The sequence below is a fragment of the Trichomonascus vanleenenianus genome (genome assembly GCF_965637985.1).
Source record: "Trichomonascus vanleenenianus strain CLIB 3782 genome assembly, contig: TRVA0_026S, whole genome shotgun sequence".
Classification (NCBI taxonomy): Eukaryota; Fungi; Ascomycota; class Dipodascomycetes; order Dipodascales; family Trichomonascaceae; genus Blastobotrys; species Blastobotrys vanleenenianus.
In genome coordinates, this window is record NW_027481861.1 from 177,436 (window position 1) to 204,752 (window position 27,317).

General features: G+C 50.9%; 13 protein-coding genes across 13 annotated transcripts; 4 read left to right on the top strand and 9 right to left on the bottom strand.

Moving 5' to 3' along the window:
* Positions 1-334: 334 nt before the first annotated feature.
* PDB1 (pyruvate dehydrogenase E1 component subunit beta, mitochondrial) lies at positions 335-1,507 on the bottom strand (the record flags this gene model as incomplete). The annotated part of the gene is made up of 1 exon (XM_076685607.1): positions 335-1,507. One exon carries the CDS (start codon positions 1,505-1,507, stop codon positions 335-337), a length of 1,173 nt encoding a protein of 390 aa, XP_076540231.1.
* A 1,170-nt stretch (positions 1,508-2,677) lies between these two features.
* On the top strand, positions 2,678-4,072 carry TRVA0_026S02014 (F-box protein; the record flags this gene model as incomplete). Its single annotated transcript, XM_076685608.1, has 1 exon — positions 2,678-4,072. One exon carries the CDS (start codon positions 2,678-2,680, stop codon positions 4,070-4,072), a length of 1,395 nt encoding a protein of 464 aa, XP_076540232.1.
* A 439-nt stretch (positions 4,073-4,511) lies between these two features.
* TRVA0_026S02036 (F-box protein) lies at positions 4,512-5,894 on the top strand (the record flags this gene model as incomplete). The annotated part of the gene is made up of 1 exon (XM_076685609.1): positions 4,512-5,894. One exon carries the CDS (start codon positions 4,512-4,514, stop codon positions 5,892-5,894), a length of 1,383 nt encoding a protein of 460 aa, XP_076540233.1.
* A 282-nt stretch (positions 5,895-6,176) lies between these two features.
* SVP26 (Svp26p) lies at positions 6,177-6,788 on the bottom strand (the record flags this gene model as incomplete). Its single annotated transcript, XM_076685610.1, has 1 exon — positions 6,177-6,788. One exon carries the CDS (start codon positions 6,786-6,788, stop codon positions 6,177-6,179), a length of 612 nt encoding a protein of 203 aa, XP_076540234.1.
* A 1,363-nt stretch (positions 6,789-8,151) lies between these two features.
* HER1 (HMG2-induced ER-remodeling protein 1) lies at positions 8,152-11,779 on the top strand (the record flags this gene model as incomplete). Its single annotated transcript, XM_076685611.1, has 2 exons — positions 8,152-8,257; positions 8,310-11,779. The coding sequence occupies 2 exons, from the start codon at positions 8,152-8,154 to the stop codon at positions 11,777-11,779; spliced, it is 3,576 nt and encodes a 1,191-aa protein (XP_076540235.1).
* Positions 11,780-12,102: 323 nt separating this feature from the next.
* RPL5 (60S ribosomal protein uL18 RPL5) lies at positions 12,103-12,996 on the bottom strand (the record flags this gene model as incomplete). The annotated part of the gene is made up of 1 exon (XM_076685612.1): positions 12,103-12,996. One exon carries the CDS (start codon positions 12,994-12,996, stop codon positions 12,103-12,105), a length of 894 nt encoding a protein of 297 aa, XP_076540236.1.
* An 867-nt stretch (positions 12,997-13,863) lies between these two features.
* TRVA0_026S02124 (uncharacterized protein) lies at positions 13,864-15,618 on the bottom strand (the record flags this gene model as incomplete). Its single annotated transcript, XM_076685613.1, has 1 exon — positions 13,864-15,618. One exon carries the CDS (start codon positions 15,616-15,618, stop codon positions 13,864-13,866), a length of 1,755 nt encoding a protein of 584 aa, XP_076540237.1.
* Positions 15,619-16,045: 427 nt separating this feature from the next.
* On the bottom strand, positions 16,046-16,768 carry TRVA0_026S02146 (putative amidotransferase; the record flags this gene model as incomplete). The annotated part of the gene is made up of 1 exon (XM_076685614.1): positions 16,046-16,768. One exon carries the CDS (start codon positions 16,766-16,768, stop codon positions 16,046-16,048), a length of 723 nt encoding a protein of 240 aa, XP_076540238.1.
* A 571-nt stretch (positions 16,769-17,339) lies between these two features.
* Positions 17,340-18,767, bottom strand: TRVA0_026S02168 (uncharacterized protein; the record flags this gene model as incomplete). The annotated part of the gene is made up of 1 exon (XM_076685615.1): positions 17,340-18,767. One exon carries the CDS (start codon positions 18,765-18,767, stop codon positions 17,340-17,342), a length of 1,428 nt encoding a protein of 475 aa, XP_076540239.1.
* Positions 18,768-19,911: 1,144 nt separating this feature from the next.
* On the bottom strand, positions 19,912-21,324 carry TRVA0_026S02190 (uncharacterized protein; the record flags this gene model as incomplete). The annotated part of the gene is made up of 1 exon (XM_076685616.1): positions 19,912-21,324. The coding sequence occupies one exon, from the start codon at positions 21,322-21,324 to the stop codon at positions 19,912-19,914; it is 1,413 nt and encodes a 470-aa protein (XP_076540240.1).
* Positions 21,325-23,123: 1,799 nt separating this feature from the next.
* ECM4 (glutathione S-transferase family protein) lies at positions 23,124-24,167 on the top strand (the record flags this gene model as incomplete). The annotated part of the gene is made up of 3 exons (XM_076685617.1): positions 23,124-23,129; positions 23,181-23,222; positions 23,286-24,167. 3 exons carry the CDS (start codon positions 23,124-23,126, stop codon positions 24,165-24,167), a joined length of 930 nt encoding a protein of 309 aa, XP_076540241.1.
* Positions 24,168-24,330: 163 nt separating this feature from the next.
* Positions 24,331-25,104, bottom strand: MRX19 (Mrx19p; the record flags this gene model as incomplete). Its single annotated transcript, XM_076685618.1, has 1 exon — positions 24,331-25,104. One exon carries the CDS (start codon positions 25,102-25,104, stop codon positions 24,331-24,333), a length of 774 nt encoding a protein of 257 aa, XP_076540242.1.
* Positions 25,105-25,468: 364 nt separating this feature from the next.
* On the bottom strand, positions 25,469-26,136 carry RRS1 (ribosome biogenesis protein RRS1; the record flags this gene model as incomplete). The annotated part of the gene is made up of 2 exons (XM_076685619.1): positions 25,469-26,060; positions 26,117-26,136. The coding sequence occupies 2 exons, from the start codon at positions 26,134-26,136 to the stop codon at positions 25,469-25,471; spliced, it is 612 nt and encodes a 203-aa protein (XP_076540243.1).
* Between the last annotated feature and the right edge of the window lie 1,181 nt (positions 26,137-27,317).

Here is a 27,317-nt window from a genome sequence, read left to right on the forward strand (position 1 = left end):
CCCCCGCGACCCCCCCGCGGCCGGCGGGGGGGGGGGGGGGGGGGGGGGGGGGGGGGGGGTAAGGGGCATTATTATTAAAGAATCTCTGCTGCTTCAATTGACTTGGGGGCCCCCCCAAACCCACGTAGCTCCCCTTCGCAGAAACCAATTGATTGACCAACCTCCGCGAAGCGGAGCCCCAGGGAGTTGGCGGGGGGGGGGGGGGGGGGGGGGGGGGGCTGGTCCCCCCATTATTTCTAGGGAGGGAAGTTATGGGGGATTCTACAGAAAGGGAGAGTGGTGGAATAGATAAATTAACATGACAGGGGGGGAAGACATCTAGATATGAGGGATTTTACTCCTCCAGGTAAAGGACGCTCTTAGCGGCCTTCTCAATGATCTCTGGAGTTGGGAAGGCAAAGTTCTCGAGCTCGACGGCGTAAGGAGTTGGCACCTCAGCACCGGTGACACGGGCAACTGGGGCGTCCAAGTAGTCAAAGGCCTCAGACTCCATGATCTGGGCGGCGATCTCGGAGCCGACACCGAATGCTGGGAAACCGGCCTCGACGGAGATGATTCGGTTGGTCTTCTTGACGGAGGCGACGATGGTGTCCATGTCGAGCGGCTTGATGGTTCGGAGGTTGATGACCTCGGCTTCGACGTTGTACTTCTTCTTGAGCAGGTCGGCAGCCTGCAGAGCGGTCTGAACGTTCTTGGAGTGGCCAACAATGGTGACGTCAGAGCCGGATCGCTCGATCTTGGCCTGGCCGAATGGAATGGTGAAGTCCGGAGACATGGCCTCTTCGGACATTGGGAAAGACTCGCCGTAGAGGATCTCGTTCTCGAGGAAGATCGTCACGTTGGGGTCTCGGATGGCGCTCTTGAGCAGACCCTTGCAGTCCTCGGCAGAGTACGGGGAGACGACCTTGAGGCCGGGGATCTGGCCGTACCACGCGGCGTAATCCTGCGAGTGCTGGGCAGCGACACCGGCGGCGGCACCGTTGGGGCCTCGGAAGGTGACGTTGCAGGTCTGGGTACCACCGGACATGTAGAAGGTCTTGGCGCCAGAGTTGATGATCTGGTCAATGGCCTGCATGGCGAAGTTGAAGGTCATGAACTCGCATACTGGCTTGAGACCAGACAGCGCGGCACCGACACACAGACCCGCGAAACCCATCTCAGTGATTGGCGTGTCAATGACCCGCTTGTCTCCGAATCGGTCGAGCAGGCCCTTCGAGACCTTGTAGGCACCGTTGTACTGTGCAACCTCCTCGCCCATGAGGAAAACAGACTCATCTCTGTCCATCTCCTCGGCCATGGCAGCGTTGAGCGCGTCCCGCACCGTCATGGTGGTCGCGCCGCCCTGAGAGGAAGCACTTCGGTACTGGACGTTTCGCAGCAGCGCCTGCTGGCCCAGGGCCCGCACGGAAGCGGCCTTTGGCACAAGAACCTTGGATTTTGGAATCGACAGAGTCGACTTGGCCAGAGTCGACGCCAATCGCTTAGTCGTGGAAGTAGCGAGTCTCATAATGCTAGAGAGGGTGTATAGGGGTGTCAAGTGGTCAAAGGGGGAAGCACGATTTTTTTTTTTTCACTGGCAAAGAGGGGCTTGCCTAGAGATGACCTTAGTAAGAAACACTCAGTATTATGCACTCGCGCTGTTGGTGAGATGAGTACTCTGTACGACCTCTGTTGGAAAATCTTCCTCCTCTCCCCCTGCTGGTAGCTGCGGCTGCCTGTAGTGGGCACCTCCGATGATTCGGAACGGCCCGCCAGCGTGCCGCGCGCGCTTCAATCTTGAAGAGTTATTCCGGATGTTCCCGGACCCCGATGATCATCTGTGAGGACCGTTAATGGCCTTGGAATCTACGGTATGGCATATTTAACTGCTCAATTGCATTGGTTTATGGTACTAGAGGCTACTACATTGGTTTTGGAATTTGTCCATGGCAGAAATACGGCTTTACGCGTTATCAACAGGCACGGAGAAATGAGGAGTGATCGAGAGGGGGTGCGGGCTTTCGGACTTTTTCGTTGGGGGCATTTTTCATCGCCGTGGGGGCGGGAGATAAGCCTAGTACTGTGTCGTGTGCGCTTACCGGACTATGTTATGCACCGTTTAACCCGGGTCTGCTGTAACGTATTTCTTATTTTCGCTGGTGCGCTCAAGAGCGCGTTAGTACTGTGGATTTAGCAAGAACAGAGTATGCGCTCTATAGGAGGTGGGCTGCGGACGAGGCCGGGGTACCACGATGTATACTTCCTCAGCTTCAATTGGAAGCATCAATTGGAACCGGATAGGACAGTTTACCCTGTGCCAACTACCATTGTAGCACTCAATTGCTCGTGAGCACTGTAAAAGTTTGGCGGCGAACTAATGTTATATCATTCGATGTTAGGCGACATGTATCGATCTCGCCGTCGACATCGATCGAGAGTAGATCTATCGATATCGTCTCGATCAAGTTGATGGTGATAGGATACATTGCTACAGGAGATCCATCAAGAGAGTAAATGGATGATTAGTATGGTTTGACAAATATTTTATTTAGGGGGGAATGACTTAACGTTCTACTGAGTACCAGTACTACCTGTATTCGTAGTATGGTACATAATGCTGGAATTGGGACAGCAGATCTACAGCCTTCGCCGAAGTACAATACTACCGTACTACATGGGTAGATAGTCAGATATCTGAATGGATCGGCTTCCTACGGAGTTACTTCTTCTCGTATTCCAAAACCTGTATTCCGCAAAAGAGGCAGCGCGATGCTCGCAAGCGTGTCAGCGGTTCGGGGGCATCTTGACCGACCCCAGCCATGACGAAACGATATATGGCCCAAATGGCATTTCAAAACGCACCTTCAGACATTACTGGCCATGGAAACAAGACGAGAAAATGCCATGGAGGAACGCTGCCACCCGGGCAGTGGTGAATGACATGGCCCTAAACCAAACCTGGTTCGTTGAATACGAGGACATTGAACAGGATATCGAATCCGCTATCAATTGCTGGCGCGAATACGAACAGGATGGGGTAGAAGCAATATACTGTACCGAGGGCATGCCGTTGGGGGTGCGTTGGACCAGTAATTGCGACACTGTGTACGCTTACAGCTACCAGTACAGCCGCCTGGTCGTGCTCGATTTGAACCGCGGCGAATTCGGTATGATGGACAGTGATGAAGACTATAGGATTAAGTCCACACCATTGTCCCGTGAAGGATGGGCCACTGTTGAATTGCCCTACCTCTTCAACCCTGCGAAATACCTCTGTGCGGTGACAAACGCGATGCACTACTCCATACTTTTCCACAATAATCGTCTTGGCTATCTCGAGGCACTGGAGGCTGGAGATGGGGCAATTCGTATCGGTGTATCTGCACCTAATGAAGTCGTCGAATACGTTTGGACCGGAGGTGAGAATCTTGTCGGCTCAGACTTGCTGTTCAATTCGCGCTATATATTTGCCTTCCGTTATTCTCAGAAGACAGTGACCATCATCGAACCATCAGTTAGCTCCTCATCTCTAATGACTCGTCTCGTCAATATGCCGGACCACACTCAACTCTCTACCCTTGACCAAGAGCTTACCCCTGATAGTAGTGATGATGATGATGAGCGATTCTCCACTCCGCCACAATTCGTCCTTACTGATTCTCATCTGCTCTGTTACCAACCATCCTCTCGAACGCTTCATTCGTGCCAAATGACTAATCTACTTGGCAGTCCAGAGGCGGCGCCCATAGAATGGCAAACTGTACTGAAGTTAGATGAGCAATACTCAAACCTTGAGTGGAGAATGGCAAGAGATTTCACCACTGAAGATGCAGTTACCCTCATTGGTAAACTACGGAAGTTCCAATCCAGTAGTAACTACGATAATGGTGAACCTTCGGTTGCATGTGTTATCCCGCTTAACAGAGTCGCCAAACCAATTGTTTATTGTCAATTGCGCGACTCGGCTGCCTGGGTCCTTCACAAGTCGGGAAAGGTTTCCCACCTAACTCGCTCGAGTCTTGATGGGCTAGCCAGCCTATACGACCAACTCAATCTCACGGGCATGGTCCCTATAGAATCAATCACCAAGTAGATAGCTTGAGTATTAACTGTAACTGTAGATTGGATTTTGGATAAGCTTTTATCATATGGGTTTTTGACGCCGCATGCACGCAGCTGGGGTACATAAGCCGCATGAGCCGCATGAGCCACTGTAACGGCATTTTCGCATGACTTCACAGTCACACACTGAACAATCATAGAGCCGACGCTTGAAGAATATGTAGTGTTTTCAGGAATTTGGCGATGTTACGAGTTTCGCAGCGGAGGTGGCCTAAAGAAAGAGACGGAGCGCGCCAGCACCTGTATTTTCAGATTGGGGCATGTCTTAGGAACTGGGGACGAAACCACAATTCCAAAGTCGGTAGTAGTCATCATCGAAGTTGTGATTCTTTTGAAAGGTACTATATGATAGCTACCGGCTGACAACCAGAATGTTCGATACTCACTAATACCCAGCGCTCCCCATAGATATGTATACACACAGAATAGAGGATTTTCCTACGGAGATACTAATCTTGATATTCCAAAAGCTATATTCCGCCAAGGAGGCAGCGCGATGCTCGCAAGTATGTCGCCGATACAGGGATATCCTAAGCGATCCAAGCCACGATGTGGCGATATACGGCCCAAACGGCCTCTCGAAGTATACTTCCAAGCTTTACACGCCCCTCTCCAGTGGAGATCTATGGAAGGACGCCACCGTTAGAGCTACGGTGACTGACGCCGCATTGCGCCAACATTGGTCTATTGAGTACGAGGATGTCGAACAGAACATTGAATCCGCCATCAATTGCTGGCGTGAATATGAGCAAGAGGGAGTTGAAGCAGTGTGTTATGATGGTGCTACTGTTCCCGAGGCCCGATGGCCCAGTAGCAGCGACAAAGTGTACGCCTATAGTTTTGAGCGCAGCACGCTATCCGTGCTTGATTTGAATAAGGGCGAATTCGGCATTGTCGAAAGCCCAGGTTATGCCTATAGATTTCGCTCTACTGCACGAGAAGGGTGGGTCTTGTTGGAATTGTCTTACCTCAAAAGCAGTCGAACCCTTGCATACCCATGTTATGTTAGGGGCCAAATTAGCTATACGCAGCTCTTTGACGATGACCGGCTTGGTTACGTGGTATCCATACAGGAAGGCGAAGGCGTGGCTTCTATAGGCGTGTCGGCGCCAAACGAATCGGTCCAATATGTTTGGACAGGTGGGGAGAACATTCTCGGAGCAAAATTGCTGTTCAATTGCCGCTATATAGTCATTGTCCATTATTCAGAACGGACATTGGATATCATTGAACCTGCAGTAGATTCTGCGCCTATTGTGACTCGGAGTCTGCGTATGCCGGGGGAGACTCTAGGGAGAGAGTATATTATAACACCACGTGAAGATCATGAAAGTCAGCCTGGCCAATTCGTACTCACAGGCTCACACTTTCTATATCTTCGCCGCTCTACTGGAACCCTTCTCTCCTGTCAACTTAATGCGCTAATTGACGCCAAGCCAGAAGATCCCATTGATTGGCAAACAGTATTGCAGTTCGATGACGAGTTTGCAAACTTGGACTGGACAATTGACAACAAGAATTACACTAAAAATGTAATTATCCTTACTGGTCGAGTGCGGAGAGAGTTCCGATCCAGTATTGACGATTATGAGTCTTGGGTTGCGTGTGTGATTCCGCTTAACAGAGTCGCAAAGCCAATTATTTATTGCCAGCTCCGTGATTCCGCAGCCTGGATAATACACAAGTCTGGAAAGGTGTCTCATGTCACCCGCTATTGCCTCGATCAGTTGAACGAGCTATACCGCCAGCTCGACCTCTCAGGAATGGTCCCCATAGATTCACTTGTCAGTTAACGAGTGGTGACAGAAAATAACTCAGCTTACTGTGATTTTAACTTCGGAGAGTCCGACAATGGACTGCCAAAATGGTTGCATGTTTGGGGGCCTTCGAGCGAGTGCTTAGCGTCAGGTGAAAAAAAAATTTTTCAGTATCGTAGCCCTTGCGCCGATCGAATTTCGCTTCGCGAAGTCATGGTTCCTTCAAAATTGGGCATTTGGAACAAGTTTCGGTGTCAATTGGATAAAAAGCTGCTCATTTTGAAGATGAGTACAAAGTTAAGTTCGTTTAGTTGTAGTCTATACAATTCTGCCGCTATTGGGGTCCCAGTCAAACCCGAACACCTTACCCACACTGGCAGCGATCTTCCACAATCGCTCGACAAAAACCTTGGCGAGACCGGACGACCGCCTTCGCGCCTTGGCGGCGCCAGACTCGTCTTCCTCAGCTTCGACGGTTGTCGGGAGTACCAAGTCTCCGGCGCTGAGGCTAATAAACAGCGCAAATGGAATCATCCACACGCATATGCCAAAGAAAGATGCGACCTGAGAAAACGGCGGGTGCGTGGGGCCGCTGTAATGGGGTCTTTCTCTGAGAATTGCGTACGGAGGCAGCGAAGGGTCAGAGAAATGCCGGAACCACAGCCAATGGTTCAAAGCCGACAGGAGACAGCTGGCAATGAACGTCGAGCTCCTGAGGTTGATGAAGGGGAACCGCTTGAGGTTTTGCAGATACACACAGTGCGCGATAATGGAGAACGCGGTCAACTTTAACGGGAACCTATCGACAACCAGCAGTGCGACGTGAACACCAATAATGGTATAAATCAGCCTTGTCAGCAGCTTCTTGGTAAACACGGTATACTCCTCAACCAGCTCTGACAGGTAGTACAGGCCACATGCAATGGCCATGGTCAGCGAAAGGAATGCTCCGGCCGTGCCCACCCATGAGAGTATTAACAAAATCATCTAGTTTTGGTTGGCTTGGCTCGATCGCGTCGTACTTGCAGTGTGTGTTGTTCATGACGTCCCAAACTATCACTCGGTTAATTAGATAATAAGTTACCAAGCGTTAATTCACAGTATTATAACCTTGCCGGCCAACTCCACTGTATTGGTGGCGTAAACATGGGGCATCTAGCATCCGATCCGCAAGCCATTTGTTTGCTATCACTCAATTATATCGCTTTCAATGATGTAACGCGGCCCTTCCGCTTTAGCGGGGCACCAAGGGGGATGGGTGGACTGCTTTCTCCAAGTATCATTCCGAGCTACTAATGACGCCCGCAATGGAGCATATCAAGGGCCCGCCCTTGGGCTCCCGTAACTCAGCTTCGCGAAGTGTCCATACAATACCTGAACTGATAGAGATGTGCTCCCGCCGTACGCTCAGGGGGGAAACGGAGCTTACCGTGCTTCTCACGTGATCTATATGCACAGTCGGAGTGCGACAGGGCATAAAGCACTAACCAGCGCTTGGCAACCGCTCATTGTGTAGCCACCGCCAGCTTTAGTACAGTACATTGGCGAAGATGCTGGATTGTTCAGTTTTCGTCTGCCGACATTTGAACGGACTTTCCAGGGCGCGGATAGACAGTCCCGACTCCTAATGGGTTGACGTACCGTCCCGGTATTCACTCCAAACAGGAAACTATAGGGATAAGGTTTCCCTAGGCGGTTGTGCGCCAAGAATCGGGACCCGGAATCAAGTGACGTCCCGAGTGGTCCGCGGATGGTCGGCTTAACGAAGAGATGGCGGGTACATTGGACGACGGTTGCGTACTGCAAGGGGAAGAGAACGCCTGTATGGGGGAAGGCCGACCACTCTTTTCGGCCGTATGCATGGAAAGCCTTTTTATCTCGTGTTTTTTTGCTTAAGCGCGACATTGGAACCATCTTTTAAGGAGGAGGACATTGAAACACACTACAGTAGTTATATATCAGCGAGACCGGTTCCACTCGGTTGGAATTGTTTGCTCGTGTGCAGAATATTTTTCGTTCCCTGCTCAGCTCATCAGAGAGAAATCTCATCCTGCGCTAATAACCATCAACCCCCCTTTGTCTCAGCACACAGTAACGCCTGGTCTGGGATTTAGGCGCTTTTCTTCAACATATACGCCGTATCACCAAGCAGAGTATACCAGGGCATAGCGAGAGAGGGAAAAAAAATTAACCCCATAGTCCCGCTATAACTTTTTGGTCTTTTTTCTCTGTGTTGTTGCTTAGTACCCGTTTGCTTAGTGTGGTTGGATGAGGGGAGCGGATTTCAAATATTATGGAGCCCACACAAGCGCAAAAGATACCGATCAAAGGGTGTGGCGTCGCCAACACTGATGTGGACTGGCTGGCCAGAGGCAACTCGCTGAGTTATCGTGACAAAGGTAAGTCTAAAGCTTTTTTTATGTACTGTTAAGAGTACTGACGGTGGCGTAGCGTCTGAAATCAGGCAGAAGAACCGTGCCCGGTCGCTGTCAATGCCCCAGAAGCCAAACCTGGTCAAAGGACAAGCCATAAAGGAAGAATCTCCGCAGCCCGCGAGAAGAAGCTCTACATTTGGAGCCCAGGACACTGCCGCGACAAAAAAAAGGGTCAGCAAGGAAAAGGAGGACGCCTTCTCCAGGAGCCTGCCCGGAGGGGCTACCTTGAACAATTACAATTTCCTCGACAGCCATGTCACGACGAGCGAGGGTAATGGCCGCCGGCCGTCGACACCGCCCAGTAAGCTCTCCGGGTGGTTTCACAGCTTTAGCTCTAAGTTCCATTCGGTACCCGTGACAAACTCTTCTATTACTAGTAGTAGTACTATCGCTGCTGGCGCTACCACGGCTGTTCCTACGAGGCCAACCAGCTCAGGCTATAAACAGACTCCGACATCGCGGCTCTCAGAGTCGCTGAGGAGAACCCAGTCAGAGACGCCTACTACTAATGATGGGTTGGAGCCTGCCCTGTCACCAGATCCTCCGAGAACTGCTTCGCCCAAGATAAACACCGAGTTCTACATGCCCAAGTCGGAGTTATCGCCTAAGTACTCAGGGTCGCTCATGCATAAGCTGCGCCGGTTGTCGACCTCGTCGAAAGCCTCCCCTTTGGCGGTTAATAACAATGCGAGTATGGTTACGAGCGATGACGTTAAACAGAAGCGCGTAGTCGTCAGCGACCCTGCAGATGGAAGCGTTAATAGTCTCGATCCATCGAATATGCATAGTCAACCGCCCTCCTCCGATACGGCTGCTGCTGTGGCTTCCGATAATGCATCTTCGTCGAGCGTCTCTTCGGCGAAACCGTCTTCGGTTGACTCGGGCACGACGGCAACAACGGCTGGCCATCACCTACAAGAGGAGGTGGAGGAGCACCAGTCTGTCCTCGATGAGGATTGCGACTTTTCGTCTGCGCTGCCCAAGCGCGTGTCGTTTGCCAAGGAAGTACTGCGGACCGACCCACCGCAGCAGATTCCTTCACGTAATCCCAAACCTGGCAATATCTGTGTCGGTGCCAATGGTGAAATCACCAGGGCACGACCTCCGCTGACGGCGCCAATCGGGTGTGCCACTTCCACGGCCGCCCATAACCCGCATTATTTCCTGCCCAAGCACTACGCAACATCAGCCCAGCTGGCGAGCCAGAACGCCTATGAGGCTGCCATACGCATAGCTAACGCCGTGCGGCATGGCGGCGGCGGATCGGAGCGCCAGGGGACATCGGTCGGCGGGATGCTCAAGTCCAAGTTTCTGGGCCACCAGGGCGCCGTAGACATGGCACTTGACCCGGAGGACGTGGACGTTGAGACCTTTGGCCTCAGCACGTCTCCAACAATAGACACCCCAATGCATAAAATGCATGAGGGTGACGGTGCTGACGTCAACGAGAGCCCGCCAGAGCCGACGCTGGAAGAAATTTACACTCGATGCTGCCATCTGCGAGAGATCCTACCCATCCCGGCTACTCTAAAGCAGCTCAAGGGTAAGGATGCTCCGCTAGACATGATCCGCCTGGTCAACCCCAAGCCAACAATGATTGAGATTCTTTCATTTGGCGACTTTCTCAGCGTTGTACCCATTCACGTCGTCGTTCTTGATAACGTGACTGTTTCTGTTGAGATGCTGCGCGTCATTTTGTCGAACCTTAGAAACAGCACCTTTCTATACAAGCTGTCTCTAAAAAACGTTTTGATGGAAGAGGAGGAGAGCTGGAATGCTCTCTGTGCCTTTCTCGCCGTCAATTCTTCGCTAATCCGTCTCGATCTGAGCATCCAGATTGATTCGAAGCGGGCCAAAATCAAGCCAGGGACATCACGTGCTATGGCCAACTGGGAAAACCTGGGGAAAGCTATTATCGCACGCGGCGGTATTCAGGAACTCCTCCTCAACGGATGTATGATTCCAAGCGATCGTTTACATGAGCTGCTCAAAGGTCCCTGTTCGATTGGCACGCGCCGGCTGGGTCTTGCTCTCAACGGGCTCGAAGAAGACGATATTGTCAGCATAGGCGGCTGGATGGACAAGATGGGCATGGACTGCGAGGGCGTTGATCTTGGGGGCAACGATCTTGGCAAGTGCTGGGACCGGGTTATTGATATCCTTGACAGTACGCACATTATGCAGCTGTCGTTCAACAACACTGCTTTGAGCAGCGTTGAAACGGCGACTCGACTGCTTAAAACACTTATCAAGGACGAGCGGCTACGATTTATTGACATCTCGTCTAATCCAGCCATATTCCCTGGAATTGTGCCTATTCTAGCCGAGACTCTGCCCAAACTCAAGGACTTGAAGCGCATCCACTTAGAGTCCAATGATCTTGGTCCCGATGAGGTCGTGCAGTTGTCTGAAGCTTTCCACAAATGCCCGCACCTGATCCATATTAGTCTTTTGCACAATCGGCGGATTAACAGCACCGCCTGTGCTGCAATTGCGACTGCTGTGGATATTTCGAGCTCAATTTACGCCGTGGAGATTGACAGCGACTTGGTCATTCCGGCAATCCAGCGACGACTGACGCACTACTGCCTTGTCAATATGGAGCGACAGGTTGCCGGCAAGCTCAAAGAGCACGAGGGTGAGCTCAAAGAGTTTGACAATGAAAAGAACGACTTGGTCGAGACAGCCTGTGAGCTAAGCAAGGCTGTGGCGGAAATTTTGGCCTCCAATAAGGATTGTAGCCAGATCAATTGCACGCTGGTGGCGCAGACGATGATTAAGCGATGCCGGACTGTTCGCGAATGGATCCACGAGGCGCTCACTGACTTGTTCCGGAAAAAGAAGACGGAAGGGCTCAATACAGAGTCCAAAGAGAAGCTCATCAGGCTGGTGTACATGGACGGCAAACTGGAGAAGGTGCTTAATTGGTACGACCACAATGTAGAAAAAGGCGGTGCATCGAGCTCTGGAGACCTGTCTCTGCCGACTCCGCATTTTTCGGAGCACTTGAACGGCATTGTTCAGTCAGTGTACGGGGGTGGTGCAGTAGACAATCCATTGCACCCTGACCTTCAGGTCGAGCCAATGGCCGACACGCTGGCACGAAGGCCCTCGAGCACGTCTCTGCATGCCAAGGCGCAAGAAGTAGAGGAAGGCGAGCTGCACAAGTTTGGCACGTTTATCACCTCCCACCCTGATTCAGAGGATGTTAGAGCACAGATTAGGGCACGTCCGTCAGGCGAGCAGCTGCGGCGTGCCATTCTCAACGCCAAGGGCAATGATACGGTCAGCACGCTTATCGATAATATCAAGTCTACCCATGGAGCTGAGATTGACAAAGTCCTGGGCAGCTTGGACAGCTACATGGAAGACGATAAACCCGCTGATGGCTCAGAACTCAAGAAGACGTCTTCGAACGAGACAATTGACGATGAAACGTTGGACTTGGTTGTCAATGACCTTGCTCGTGTGCTTTCTCACGACTAACCTCCCCCCCTTAGACCACTATTATTTATTTAATATTCTAATGTACTTTTAATCACTTAATTTATTTATTTAAATCATCCACTACCAGCTGGAACTGCATTCTAACGAACTCCAGGTACTAACCTTTTACCTACCGGTAGCACACACTTGAAGGATCGGTAATAAACATATATTCCGCCGACCTCGACATATTGCTCCAAGCCGGCCGGGGTTGAAGATACAAAATATCCATTACGTCAAGTGGCCTAATAAATCTACTGTAAAAATAACGAAATTGAGAAGAGGAATGCTTTTAATACAAAAATTACAAAAGTTTGATTTTTTTACTCCTGCTCGGCTCGGAAGGCGATGATCTTCTGCTTGATCTTCTCCTCCTTCTCGGTCTTGGTGAGCTTTCGCTGGAGGTTCTTGCCAGAAACCTTCTTGTACTCGTCCTTAGACTTCTTCTCGGTCTTGACGGCCTCTGGGTTCTCTCGAATCTTCTCGTGAGCCTCAGTGTACATGTCCTCGAGAGCCTCAGCATCGAGGTCGTCGTCGAGGTAGCCCTTGAAGAGCTGCTTGTATCGCTCCTCATCATCATCAGCAAGCTCCTCCATGTACTCAGAGACGTGGCCACCGACAATGTAGTTTCGGAGGGTCTCGGAGTCGAGCTCCTTGGTCTCAATGTCGTAACCTGGGAGTCGCTTTGGAGAGTGTGGAACGTAGAGGCCACCGTCGGAAGCACCCTTCATGACGGCGAAGCACTTGTTACCAGTGGTGGTTCGGGCAAGACCAACGTCCAAGAAGACCTTGAATGGTCGTGGGCCGTCCTCGACAGCCTCAGTGAGGCCGTACTCACCAGACTGCTCCTCATCGCCCTGGTACTGCTCGTCGAGACCAAGCTTCTTGAGGGCTCGTCGGGCAATCAAGAGACCAACGGCGTAGGCGGCAGACCAGTTGGTAAGACCGTGGGTAATGCCGTATCGTGGGAGCTCATGGGAGTAGGCGGAGGTGAGGACAATATCGCCAGAGATCTGGGAGGAGACGATCTGGGCAGTGATGTTCTTGTTGGAGAATCGGACGACCAGTCGGTACTTTGGCGAAGCATACTTGGCCTTGTGCTGGGTGACCAATCGCTTTCGAGCGTAGTAGTCGGTCTTACCCTCCCGTCGTCGTCGGAATGGGGTCTGGAATCGCGAGTGGTACGCAGAGGTCTTCTCAATCTTCTGGAAAGGCATTGCTGCTGGTTGTCGAATGTCGTCTTCAAAAAATTCGCGGTGCCTGAGATTTTTCACTTTTCGTCGTTGTCCCTGTCGCGGGCCCCTTTGACGCGGCTGAATTTTGTTGGTTGGGAGAATTCGCGCGCGCAGGGCCGATAGTAGCCCTTCCCACCCCAATTGCCATTTTGGGACATTAGGGCTACCCGTTCCTGGCTGGGCGGTCGATAAAACGCGACCCCGTCGCCGACTTTTCCTTCCGCCATTCACAACTTTGATGGTAAGTACTGCGTAGTAATGAGGATTAAATGATGATATCCATTGGTCCGTGTTGATGAGGAGGAAGTAAGACCCCTCTGAATGAATACAAACCCAATATACTTTCACTTTTCCTGACTATCCTCGATCCAAGCTCGGTTGATCTGAACTAACGGAAATAAAGCATTTTATCAAGTAGAATTTTTTTTCATTAACTTTTTAATATATATCAATCTTACTAAAATAATCCATGTATCAATTGCGGAATATCAAATTCGCTGAAGATCTGTACAGTTTAGTGGTATCTTGAACAACTATGGAGAAAAGCGAAGGATGGCATGTCTTCGCGATCCAGGAATTTCCATTCAGATTTGCTTGATCTGAACCAGCAGCATAAAATTTCTCTAGTACAGTACATAGTACACTTCAAAACAATTTACGGTACTAACAGGTAAATATTAATTTTAAAAAAAATATCCAATCACTAGAAATTATGTACCCCTGTAGAACACTGAAGTTGCTGAAGTCCTGTCCTGCTTGTCCCTATTTGCAATGACGTGAGCAACTATGGAAGGCAAATCATAATCTATACAATTTAGAGGTTACCCTAATATACAAAAATAAATACAATCATCGCAATTGGTGCTGGACGGCCATTGAGTGCTGTGGCAAGGGCTTGCGACCGCTAGCTCCGGTAGGGCTTTGCAGTGTAGGGCTTTTTTTGCTGAGCTGGGCCATTAATCCGCGTCCTTCGAACTGCGTAGGCGATTTAACGGACTTAGCGAGCAGCGAGTTGGGCGTGAATGCATGGTAGCTATCTACTATATTGGCCTGATGCTGATGGTGGGAAGACATTGCCTTCTGGGCTTGTTTGTCATAGTTGGCACCAAGCAACCCTGACTTTGTAAACTCGGGTACCGTCGGGATGGAGTCAATAAGGTTCGTGGGCTTGGGCTGGAGACTCAGCTTGGCCAGCGGGATGTCCTCCTCCTCACGTTTGGTCTGAGTTGAGCGCCTAGAGAGAAGCAGATTTGTCTGATCGGGCACCTTGCCACTTAGTACCTGCTGGTACGCCTTGACCTGCTTATCAACGAACTGCGTCCGCATTGAGAAGAAGTTGTTCCTCAAAATTTCGTACTCGGTCTGAGAGTCCACGGCCATGTGGATGAGCGCATCGGATTTTTCCATGAAAAAGTCCGGCGACTGCTGCGACCGCAGACACCACCAGTACAACCCCTTTCCGGGCCCGCCGCTGGAAGAAGTGGACTCGTAAATGTCAAACTCGCTGAGGTTGATCTGACGCAGCTCTCGCGCTCCCTCGCGCTTGCGCAGCGCCAAGACGCCAGAGGTGACATCGAGCCAGCCCTTGCGCCAGTCGCCTCCAGGGCGACGGTAGTAGATCTTGCCGTGGTACACGGGACCGTCCTCGAGATTGATAATGTCGCGCCGTGGCACAAGCGAGGCAATTGAGCCCGAGTCGAGCCGGTGCGAGCTGGGCGTGACGTCAATGTAGTTCATAGACACGGCCTCCCACGACTCGCGGATGTACCTCAAAAACTCCTGCCCACGAAGCGGCCGCCGCACCTTTGCCTCCTCGCACACTTCCCACAGCATGTACTCGCTAGCAGCCGTCTCCTCGTACGTGAGCTCGTAGCGGTGATCGCTGACAAGCTGCTCCAGGATTTGTGAGATCTGCTGGTCGTCGGAAAGCTCTTTGATGACCGTCTGCGTCGGTAGCCGTACTGGTATTTGCAGCATCTCGGGCTTTCGAGCATGCGTGGCAGCAGCGCCGCTGCCACCGCCGCCGCGTCTCGTGCGGCTGGAGTTGCGCGCCGCATGAGCCCCGGGCGGCTTTTTGTCACCACTGCTATAGTTCTTGAGCGACCGCGACCGCGATTGCGATCGCACACGCGCGGGCTCGCGGCGTGTCGAGCGCGTCGACTTGCTACGGACGACTTCGCCAGACGGCCGGCTCGGTTTGTATTCGGTCTTTGTGTACTCCGGGAACACAATGTCCTTGGGGTCAGGCTTCTTCTGGAAGAAATGCTGGTTGTAGTTGTCAGAGAGCACGCCGCCGCTGAACATGTGGTCTGAGTGTGGGCTGGCGAGATAGTCCTCCTTGTCTAGCGTGATGAGCTCGTCTATGCCTGGAGTGATAAGCTCGTCTATGCCCGGTGTGAAGGACAGATTACTGCCATTCGATCCCTGATAGAGCGCGGGAGACGCCGGCTGGGATGATGTCAAGGAGAGCGGGGTCGCGTAGTCGGTCGGCGAAGCGCTCGCCATGCCCCCTGCGCTGCTGACGTCTGTCGCCAGCCTGAGCTGGGGCCTCTTGTCGCTACGCCGCTTACGATACCGGGTCGGCGTCTTCTTGAGCTCTGCCATGCCGCCTCTGTTTTAAAATAATAGTCACCGATTATTGTAGTCCGGCAGTATCCTTTTTAATATACGTTTTGACCGCTATACCTGCCAAAACCTTATGTTTTTTTTCGGACTCTGGGATCGGGGTTGGGTGGGTCTTAGCGGGATTGGCCCTGAGTCGAATGGAATGTATCCAAAGCCCACTCTGGTGTTTCAACTTTTGCGTTTGCGGGCAGGAGGCTGGGAATGGAATGAAGCATCGGTAGCGGGCCGCATAAGTGCACCTGCAGCAGATCACTATCTACGTACTACAGTACTTGTAGTACGTATATGGTCTACGCATTGTATTCTATGATAGCCAGGGGCATTCTATGAAAAGCGAGGGTCTGGGCCAGGGGCCGACAAGTGAGAATAAGACAGGTGCATGACAGGCTGAAATCAAAATGTATAGTTACTGGAGGCTGTGGATGAATCTGACAATGCCCTTGGCCAGGGCCGGTCCGTCCTGGGGCAACGAGGCCCGGGAATGGAACTCCTTCGCCATGGCGGCATCGAACACGCCGGCGGCGCGCCGCGTATCAACGACGGAGTCCACTATAAACGCGGTGAACTCGGGGTGGCCCTGGAATGTGATGAGCGACTTGGGCCGGTAGAAGCCCTGTACGGCGCACACGTCGTTCGACGCCAGCAGCTGCGTGTTGGCGGGCAGTTCGTGCACAATGTCGCGGTGCATCTGCTCAATGACAATGGTGTCCCCGAGCTCCGGGAACAGCTGCTTGCCCAGGGACGTCGGGAAGACCTCTGTGGCGGCGACCTCCCAGCCCTTGTGGTTAGGCCCGACCCGGGCCCCGAGTGCGCGCGCAAGGATCTGGTGGCCAAAGCAGATGCCCACGACACCGACGCCGTCGTCAACCGCCTTCTTCGTGTACTCCACGAGCTGGACAATCCAGTCTGTGTCGTCGTAGCTGTTGTGCTTCGATCCGGTGATGAGGATACAGTCGGGGCGTTCTGCGGGGAACTCCTGGCGGTCGACCACGTTGTAGGCGGTCATTTCCCACACCGAGGTGTCTAGTCCAGCGTCGCACAGCATCTGCTTGAATATGTCCCCGTAGGTGCCGTTCTTTGCCAGAACGGCGGGCACTGGGGTGTCTGTCTCGAGAATCGCCAACTTCATGCTTGCTGGTAGGTTGCTGAGTTTTTTTTTGGAACCGGGGCACGGTTTAAATGCTGAGTGTTGGAACCGGGTATCGTTTAAAGATACCCGCCCTGTAATGTGGAGTAGTACTGAGTGTACCCTCCCTATCTCCACACCCGTGCGTCGCCCCGCAAAACCCGAGTAGATCGCGTACAAGTGCAAGTCTAGTAATAATTAGCCAACCCCCCCGTGGTTTCCCCTACTGATAAGGCTGTTTTGGAGTTCGACGGGTCGCTGTCGGCTCCGGTTTCCACCCGTCGTGCATGAGATGCGGCTCGTGCGGCTCGTAGATGCGGCTAGCGGGGGCGGCGAATATATCAAGGCAAGGCATGTCCGAGATTTCACGAGACACTGTTTACATCCTCGTGAATTACATGGAGTAAATGAGTAATGTACAGTGGATCAAGATCTCGAGTCATTAACGTACCGCATCCGGGGGATACATTGTACCGGTAATTTAACAGTTTAAACAGACTCACATTGATAACTCTGTTGGTATATGGTTAGTCTATAGAGGTACGTAAAACAGTTAGTAAACACTAAAAATTCATTAGATGCCGTTATCGGCGCAAGTGAAAGCACCGCCCACGGTGCCTTCTTTGAATGCATCGATAATTGACTGGATCGTCGCGTAGGTGCCCGGTCCGAGGATGTAAAAGCCCATTATAATGAAGAAGACGTTCAGCGCGAGCTTGGCCTTGCCCCACGCCGTCAGCTGGTGAAACCAACCCTCCCCAAATTCCTGGCGCCGCAGCTGGATGTAAGCAACCCCCCAAAACACATAGCCGAACCAGCAGTCGAACAGCGCGCACATAAGGCTTACCAGAGAGCCAAAGATTGGAATACCCTCGGCAATGATGAACCCAACTACCCACGTCGAGAGCAGGATGCTCGCCCACGCCAACCATCCCACTACCGTATTGGTGGTGACGTGACGGGTGCCTCTGAAGGCTCGGAAGAAAATGAACCGCGCTGACACCGAGGCGTACAAAACACCGAGGAAGATAATGGCCGGCACTGAGAAGCTGAACGCGATCTTCTTGAACCGCTCCTGCAGAGCGCCATACGCGGGCGAGGTCACGTACTCGTTGCCCACGTAGACGTAGATGACGCAGCCGGCAATCGAGTAGAGCACGACTTCTGCCGCGTTGACAATGTAGAGCGACTTTTTAAAGTCCCGCGGGTTGCGCATCTCGGCAATGAACGATGGGTATGTGATCTGACCCACAAACGTGAACACAATGTTGAGGAATGCGTTCATACCTTGGACATACGTCGTGCCCGGCTGTGGCCACAGGCTCCACGTAACCGGCGTGCTCGGATCGTAATTGTATGGGTGCGACTGGACGCCTGCAAAAATGATGCACAGCAGCAGCGAAGTCACCTGGGTGACGGCAGAAAGCGTGCATACGTACGAGAGCGACGAGAAGGTCCGCGGCAGCGACGCGACAAACGACACCACCGTGACAATGACTGTGTATACAATCGTGCAATGAGCATGGTCCGTCATGGTGTTGAGGTACTTGGCGCCGGTGAGGATATGGAGGCCCTGGACGAAGGTGTTATTGAGCAGCAGGCAGACGGCCGTGAACCACCACACCCACTTCTTGTTCCAGAATAGGCGCTGGCCGATATCGCATATGTCCAGCACGTCTGGGTGCTTGAGGCAGTATTCCCAGATAATGAGGCCCGTGTAGAGTGTCGTGAAGGATACTCCCACTGTGAGAATGAGGCCCGGGATGATGCCCAGAGTAGCAAAGCTCGCCGGGAACGACAGCATTGCCAGCGACGCGTATTCACACATAAGCAGGGCCGCCGTCTTGAAGTAGCCGCAGGTTCGGTACTTGATTTCGTGGTTCTCCTCAGCAGCCAGCTGCTCGACGAGATAGTTTTCGAGCGAACCCTGTTCCTGCGAGACGAGACTCTCAACGTCCGCCTCAAATGGAGGTGCCAATACCTTCTTATCCTGTTTACTCATTTCAATACTCCTCTCCCTTTCGTCTATGATGAATTGTCGGATTATATCGATCTGGCGGTCTATTGTCAGATGTAATATCGATCTATCGACCTACTGTCGGATGTAATATCGATCTATCGACCTACTGTCGGATAATAGTGGGTCTATGCAGCCAAAACGGATTTGTATGCAAGGGCGTCTCCAAATGATTATGGGTGGACGTTACCCTATATATACTCGTTTAATCTTCGCAGATTTTGCCGAATGGCTTATGCAGCGCGCTTTCGAGGGAATTGCTGGAGTCTGGCGATGTCTTAACGTCCAACTGCAAACTGTTGATCTTCACTGAACAGGATTACTTTTTCGTCTCTTTGCCCAGCGTTTTGCCTCGGGGATAAGACAAAAGACAACGCCGCTTTCTCAATGAAGGAACCTTACGCCTGAAAACCGTACCATAAGGTCTTGAAAAGTCTCATTGGAAAACTCTGTAAGTAGCAGGGAAGTCACTAGTTTTGAGGGGGAGGGGTAATTCCGGTGATCTAGAATATCTTTGCTCTAAGGAGTGGTTGGTTGAAATTGCGCCTGACCCGTATACCTGTGAATCTTGCAGCACGAGGCTGTACTACCTGTAGCTATTAATCCGACGCAGCGATGATGTCATGCAGGCGCTCCCAATACAATACGCAGTGTAATAAGTAAGCCATTTGTACACGTATGTATTGTCGATGTCGACGACGGTTTATTGGTGAAACCACATCATTCCACTGCTCTCTGAGGCTTATTAACCCGTCGTTGAACACATATATAAGAGCGATATTAATGGCCATTATATTCTCCGAGACGGACGTTGTACCTTGCGGTCATTTGCGTCAGACATATCTCATGCGGCGCGCGAGGGAACCTTAACTGCCAGGGGGAAAGGAGTAGCGCCCAGGTTGCCGGATTGGGAGAATATTGCGTGTCGGCGCCGCACCATCTTTTGTACCGTACGTACGTGTACGTACGTACTGTAGTATTGTACTGTACTGTGTAGTTGAATGATGATGAGATTATGGCGCACAATCACGTATCCTATAGGTATACTGGTCGAGTAGGTGGGAAGTAAACTGTAGATCTCGGGAAACGTATTAAAACAGAAGCAATGTATTAAGGAAATAAATAAATATTAAATGCCGTTAGTGGCACAGGTGAATACGCCCCTAGTATTGCCGCTCCTAAAATTGTCAATAATGCTCTCGACCGTCGCGTAAGTGCCTGGGCCGAGGATAAAGAGACCCAGAACAATCATGAGGATGTTAACCGCGAGCATAGCCTTGCCCTTCCAGTCAAGACGCTTGTACCAGCCTTTTCCAAGATCTTCGCTCTTCATCTGGATATAGGCGGCGCCCCAGAAGATGAAGCCAAAGAACGAGATGAAGAGCGCGGACATGATGGACAGAATGTCGTTGAAAGTTGGAATCGTCGAGGCGATAATATAGGCGATGATCCACTGGCCGAGCAGAATGCCGATCCAGGTGCCCCAGCCCAGCAGCGTGTTCTGGCTCAGGTGTTGCCGGTTGTTCTTGAACAGGTTGAACATGATGAACCGGCCAGTGATGGCGGCAAACAGACACCCCAGGAACACAATCGTCGGCACGGTGAACGAGAAGGCAACCTTCTTGTACACACCGGTGAGGACGCCGATGGCGGGCGAGGTCGTGTAGAGATCGCCGGCGTAGACATAGATGATGGAGCCAATGAGCGAGTACACGACAAGCTCGCACACGGCGATGAGCCACAGCGCCTTGGGGAAGTCGCGCGGCTCCTTCATCTCGGCAATGAACGACGGGTACGGGATGAGCCCGACAAACAGGAATACAATGTTGAGCATGGCGTTCATGGCGTCGACAAAGGTCGTTTCCTGCGGCGGCAGCCAGCTGTACGTCACGGGCTGTCCGTCATATCCGTTTGGATGGTCCTGGATGCCTGCAAATATGAGCGTCAGGAGAATGGCGAGGAACATGGTAACGGCGGCAAAGACTGACAGGTACGAGAACGCCGAGAAGGTCCGCGGCATCGAGAAGAAGAAGCATGCAATGGCCGTGACGACGGTAAAGACGACCGTGCACAGAGCATGGTCAGACATGGTGTTGAGGTACTTGGCACCGGTCAGCACATGCAGCGACTCGATGAAGATGTTGTTGAGCACGAAGGCAATTGCCGTCAGAAGCCACGCGAACTTGCTGCCGCCGCAGAGCTTCTTGCCAACGTCGCACAAGTCCTGTACGTCCGGGTGCCTAAGGCAATACTGATGCAGGATGAGTGAGGCATAGAGTGTCACCAGCGAAAAGAATGCTGTGATGAGCAGAGCCGCGAGCAGCCCGAGGGTCTGGAAACTCGATCCGAACGATAACGCCGCCAGGCAAATGTACTCACTGCCCATGAGCGCAGCAATCTTGTACCAGCTACACGTTCGGTACCTGATGTCGTTCCCAGCCTCCTCGGCGATCTGCTGTTGGACGTAAACCTCCAGGAAGTCCTGTTTCTCAAGGCTCGCGGCATCGTTGTACTCAACGTTTTGAACCTTACTCCCCGACATGTTTAAAAAGAACACTGTTTATATTCCAGCTACTCAATATGTAAGCCTTTTGTTCCTGCTTATTTGCTATATACCATCCAGTGGATACAGCGGCATTTTATACGGCTCCTTTCGTCGCAGGTAGGCTACGCGATTGCAAGGCTATTCTACACGATCCCCCACTATCGATCCCTGTATCGAGTCAGAATACGCGTATCTGTCTAGCCTGCCAGCCCTGCGAAGCCTAGATATCGTCGCCGGCTCTGCAGCTCCGTCACATCTCTCGCAGACAAGTTCTTTTCTGGGCGATTCTGCCCCGCCTAATGCGGTAGGCAACCCCGGAGAGGAGCTAATCGCGGGTTTATCTCTGGTCAAGAGACGCGCGATAAGGCAGTTTATCACTGCAAGGAGTGATTGCGCCTCCAGACCGTTCCGTCGATTGCCCAATCTAACCAATCGTGGTGCTGCCAAAATGCTCAGGCCTCGTTAAAAACCGTTGGACGGAGGAGCAAAAAAAAAAGATTCAATCTTGCATGCGTCCCCGATGAGACACATAGGGGGGACTGATTGCATTGAACCGGCATTGTGCGGCGAAAATTTCATTTCAATAGGCCCTATATCAACAGTAGTCCGAAGTCGGTAAAGTACTGAGCATTCTCAATTACAGTGTAGATTCCTCGTTTTTAGGATATCAGTCCCCTCAAATAGTCCCTGGGACTCTGCTGCGGGGAGGGCTTGGCTGGCTTGGTAATCCACAGTACATTGTAAACCAACGGAATCAAATTGTCGAAAGTCTAATATGGAAGCCGACCAATCGATTCGTTACGGTAGCACCCTTTTTCCTAATTGCGCTTGTTCTTCTGCGAGATGAGGAACTTGCTGACCCCACAATCTTATTCCTCAGAGGTATGACGTCGCTTTTCGCTTTCAACTGCTGAACGCCTACTGCCCCACAACCCCTGAGTCTTCAGGCCAACATGTATCAACCACTAACCTGAGTCTTTTGGCCATGGCGGACAAGCCACATTTCCTTGTTCAAGACGTGCTAGATAGGTTATTCCTAGTCGAATTCAATGCGGCCGTCTGTTACTATCAATCACTTCTACTTGACTGCCATGGCGAAGCGGTGGCTTCCAGCTACGGTGCTTCTATAGTTCTTCATGGTGACATGGTAGATAGTGTTTGACGGTTATTCTTCAGAGGTCTAGCCAATACTATTTCTATTCTATTATTATTTTTCTATTATTATTTTTCTATTCTTCCTAATCAGTTGTGTTCTAAGGGCCGCACGAATGATTTCACGGTAGCAGTCTAAAGCCAACTGTAACTCGATAATTTCGTATGCATCCTTAGTAACCGAAAAAGGTTTGACAATACGCGTGCAGAGTACCATGGTGGAGCCCATTTCTACTACGCACATAGAAATCTCTTCAGGCCGTTCGTGCAACACTTGTCAGTGGTGCTCTACGCATCGGCACTATTGAACGGTGGAAACCACGCTCTACAATCACTACTGCTACAATATCCCCGGAAATCATACAAAAATTCACACTAAGGACGCTTAAGGTAGTCGCGCCAAGGTGTAACCCGTTGCTGCCCTCTCACGCCATCCTTGTCTACGTGATACAATGCCTTAGCTTAATAATGGGGGTAGTAGCGGGAACGGTAACAGCCACGCATCTTTAGTAATGATAAGTAAGCCGGCTCCACATCCGGAGGGAGCAATTGGCCATGATAAATATCGCACGACTTCCGCAGGGGAACCTGATGAAGGGCAAGCATTTTGGATCCATTTGCAACGTATCCGCTTCTATTCCGACATGACTGTATGTTGAACTGTGGAAATAGATAAGCAATGCTAACTAGTGCTGGTGTAGTCTCCAGAACAGATTGTTAAGGGCGAGTTCAAGCGACAGGTGGTACGTTGATTGATCAATTGAGTGTCTGGTTAGTTGAGTGGCGGCACTAACTAGGGTGTGTAGTCTTCGTTCCGAGATGTGATCTCTCGAGAGTCCGATGCCAAGTTCCCCGCAGAGAAGGGCCGATACCACCTCTACATTCAGTGGGCGTGCCCGTGGGCTTCGAGAGTTATGATTGTGCGATCCCTCAAGGGCCTCGAGGACATCATTTCTTACGACGTCGTTTCTCCGCATCTCGTCGCCGAGCAAGGCTGGCACTTTGACGACCAGTATAAGGACTCGATCAATGGCAGGGCCCTGCTTATGGACGTCTACAAGTCGGTGGAGCCAAACTACAATGCGCGACCGACTGTGCCTACACTGTGGGACAAGAAGACCAACACCATTGTGAACAATGAGTCGTCTGAGATAATTCGGTTCCTGAACACTGCATTTGACGATTTGATTGCGCCAGAGTACCGGGGTCTTACCTTCTACCCAAAAGAGCTGCAGTCCAAGATCGACGAGATCAATGCGTGGACCTACGATGAGATCAACAATGGCGTGTACAAGTCGGGCTTTGCGACCACCCAGGAGGCGTACGAGAAAAACGTAATCACTTTATTTAAGGCTCTCGACCGATTCGAGGAGGTTTTAAAGAACTCTGAAGGCCCGTATATTTTTGGAAGGACTCTGACGGAGTCTGACATTCGACTCTACGTCACCCTTGTGCGGTTCGACCCGGTCTATGTGAACCATTTCAAGTGCAACATTCGAACTATCCGAGACGGCTATCCAGCTATCCACAAGTGGCTGCGAAACCTGTACTGGAATCATGAGGCGTTTAAGAAGACGACCAATTTTGAGCAGATCAAGACCCATTACATGGGGAGTCACTTGTGGATCAACCCTCGTGGCATCGTTCCAGTTGGTCCAATTCCAAATATTTTGCCATTGGATGCTTAGGGTTATTGGTAATGTAGTAGATGAATCCTTATGGAGTATTTCCAGTTGGTCCTGCGTTAGCTTGAATACAATCGAAGTATAGCAATGGCGATTCAGACTGTATTAATTTCTATTTTGTTGGAAAGCCGTTTATAATACAAGCTAATGAAGGGATATGCAGTATCTATGCATTCTGCTTTCGCTCTTTTTGTTCTTTCGTGATCTGTTTCTTCACTTGGTGCAACGCTCTATGCAGCTCGGGGCCCATGTCTTTGGCATCAAGTCGCGTAGCAAGCGCGTCTATTTCGCCCTCGGTCAGTAATAGCTGGTCGCTACTACAGTCTTCTTCTGCCTTTTCGGCGCTCTCGGCAACCTCATTCAACGCTTGATTCTCAATAAACGTGAGATGTCCATCGTTCACTAAATATGCAAGATGCTTTGCTCCCTCAAGCGCCTTCCAATGCGACCATGCCCGGAAGAGCAGGTAGAATCCCGGCAGGTTAGGGATCACGGGGATGGCAGCGACTGGAAGCGTCAAAGGGGCCCCAATCAGGCTCAACCACATATACCTGCGGTGGTGCGAAAGCCCTCTCTCGGCCAGACTCTTAAGCCGGCCGCTGGCCTGGGCCGTGGACATCAATTGGCTCGGGTATTCGACAACAATCGATTCCATGTCATGGCTTTTCAGCTGCTGCTTGTGTACATATGCTGGAGTGACGTGCTCTTTCTCCTTTGTGCGCCGCATGATGGCATCTTTAGCCGGAATTGTCTTGAGACTCCACTCGTCGTAGCTGATATTTTCCATAGCTCGGTCGGCCCAGCCAACAATAGTCTTTTTCCATTGTTTGTCCGAGTTTGACCATTTGGTCCAAAATTCGCTCGCCTTCTTGACGAGCCGGTCGTCGATCCGAGGCTTGCTCCGAGCAAGCGGCAGATTGGTCCGCTGGCAATAGACCATCGACTGTTTCAAGGAGATTGGAACGACCAGTATTCGCATCTTTTAGAAAAGGAAATCACACACAAGATTGGGGCTTATTTTAATTTTTTTTCACTTTCTGTCTAAGAAGGAAAGGCAAAAATTGATCGAGTCCTTTGGCGATAATAAGCGGTACGTAATGTTGGGCGTGCATTAACACCGCCGCCGACGCCACCACCACCAGTACTGTACCAGCGCGGCCGGCATTTAGTAGCGGTGAAGGTCCTTTCATGTACCATATACTATATTGCTACCAGCAATTGATTGGTCCAGGGAGTCATGTTTTACGAGGTTCATTACATACATATTTAGAGAGAAAAAATGCATTAGAGTGTACATGTGCGGTTTACTGACCCAGCGCACGCTTGGCATTGCGCTCCTGTTGGAGCTGGTTCTTCTTGACAAGCCGCTTTCGGTCCATTCTGTTCAGCGACCGAGGATCAACAAGCTCGCCATCGTTGTTCTTATGCTTCTCCTCGTCAACCTCAACCAGCCACTGGTCATCCATCTGCTTGTTCTTGCCCTTGTAGCCCCACTTCGGAACCCACTCTTTAGTCTGCTCGTCCCATACCAGCTTGCCCTCCTTGGCCTTCTTCTGGATGCCCTTCTTAGCAGCGAATAGTTCCCACTTGGTAGGTGCTTTTTGCTTGGGTATTGGCTTCTCTCGTGGCAGCTGTGTAGAAGGCTGTGGCAGCACAAACAGTGGAACTGTGCTTGATTTGTGATCTGTTGAGTCTCCGCCCTCGGTGGATCTTTTCAGCGGCAGCTGCAAGAGCTGGTTGACTAGCAACTGGACATTTTCTCGGGCGACGGACTGGAGATGTGCCTCTTTCTGCTTGTCGTCGGCTAGCAGATCTCGATTTAGAGGATTTGTGTCGAAAACAGCGAGGTTTCCAAAGTCGTAGGAAACATCAATAGGTTTTTCTACCAACGCGGACCTACAGCCAACGGTTAGCTCTCTAAATCCCTTTCAACCTTTTTTTCTTTGACATACTTCAGTTCTGGTTCGGACATCTGTGCCTAATTTTTATTTGTTAGATGTTGATATCGGAGGTATATCAGCGATGATTTTTTATCAAAGATTTTTATTTTTTCGCGAAAAATTTTACCCTAACCCACGCCGCGCGGCTGACGATTTCAGACCTACTGATACCATACCATAGATAGCTGACATTACGGTACTGCATTACCTGTTTTATTCTATGTAATTCATTAAACATCGGCACATTGGAGTTCGTCGTATTGGTATGTAAACTCGCTGTACAATGAGCTGTAAAACGGAGAATGTTTAGAGTACAGTACGGTACCCCATGTACTACACGTACATCAGAAATTCGCAGTCAAGTCAGATGAGTTTCTTGCCTCCTCATAACTTATGGCAGGGTACAGCTGCAGTTCCTGTAAAATGTATGAACCACTTTCAGCATTATGACATTTATTCTTCATGCTTCGTATGGGACGCAGTATTACGGTACTGTGACACTGTGTTTAAAGTACTATGGGGGCTGACCTTTGAAGATAAACTTGCATCTTTTACGAAAAAATGCCCGCGAGGAAAACTGATGATAGAATAAATATGATGCATTGCAAGAGCTGTAGAAAGTGGTTGCACGAGTGCCAGGATGGCTCAATTCAAATCCCGCGATTCAAAACCATTGGAATGCCATCTGATTTCGGGTGGTATAGTTTAATGACTGCCGAGTCAGACATTGTAATGCAGTACAGCATCTGGCAAAAATCTCCGTGTGTGGCCTTCTTGCCCATCTCAGTTGAAGGTGTTCTAAGCGAATTGCCAACAAAAGATTGGCATCACCGATGTGCTTCTTTGACCACACGCACCAGGATGTTTTGCTTCTGCAGGAGCCAAACTATAGTCTTCAAATACCGAAGGCACTCATTATAGTAAAGCATATTTTGGCAATAACAATAAGCATTTTAGCAATTGTTTAATAGTCGAACATTATTACTACGCTAGTAAAGCTCCGGAACCGTGGGATTGTATCAATCTGCACAATGCGCAGAAGCTTGGGCATATTGGATGAGTATTGCCGAGAAATGGGACATCTCAACTGGGAGAATGACTCTGTAATGCCATTTTAATTCGGAATGTGAATGAATCGTATTTCGAGCCCGTTATGACCGTGTCACCAAGTTAGGCTTCTATGAAAAAAAAAAAGGTTTGCGATGCTAACGAG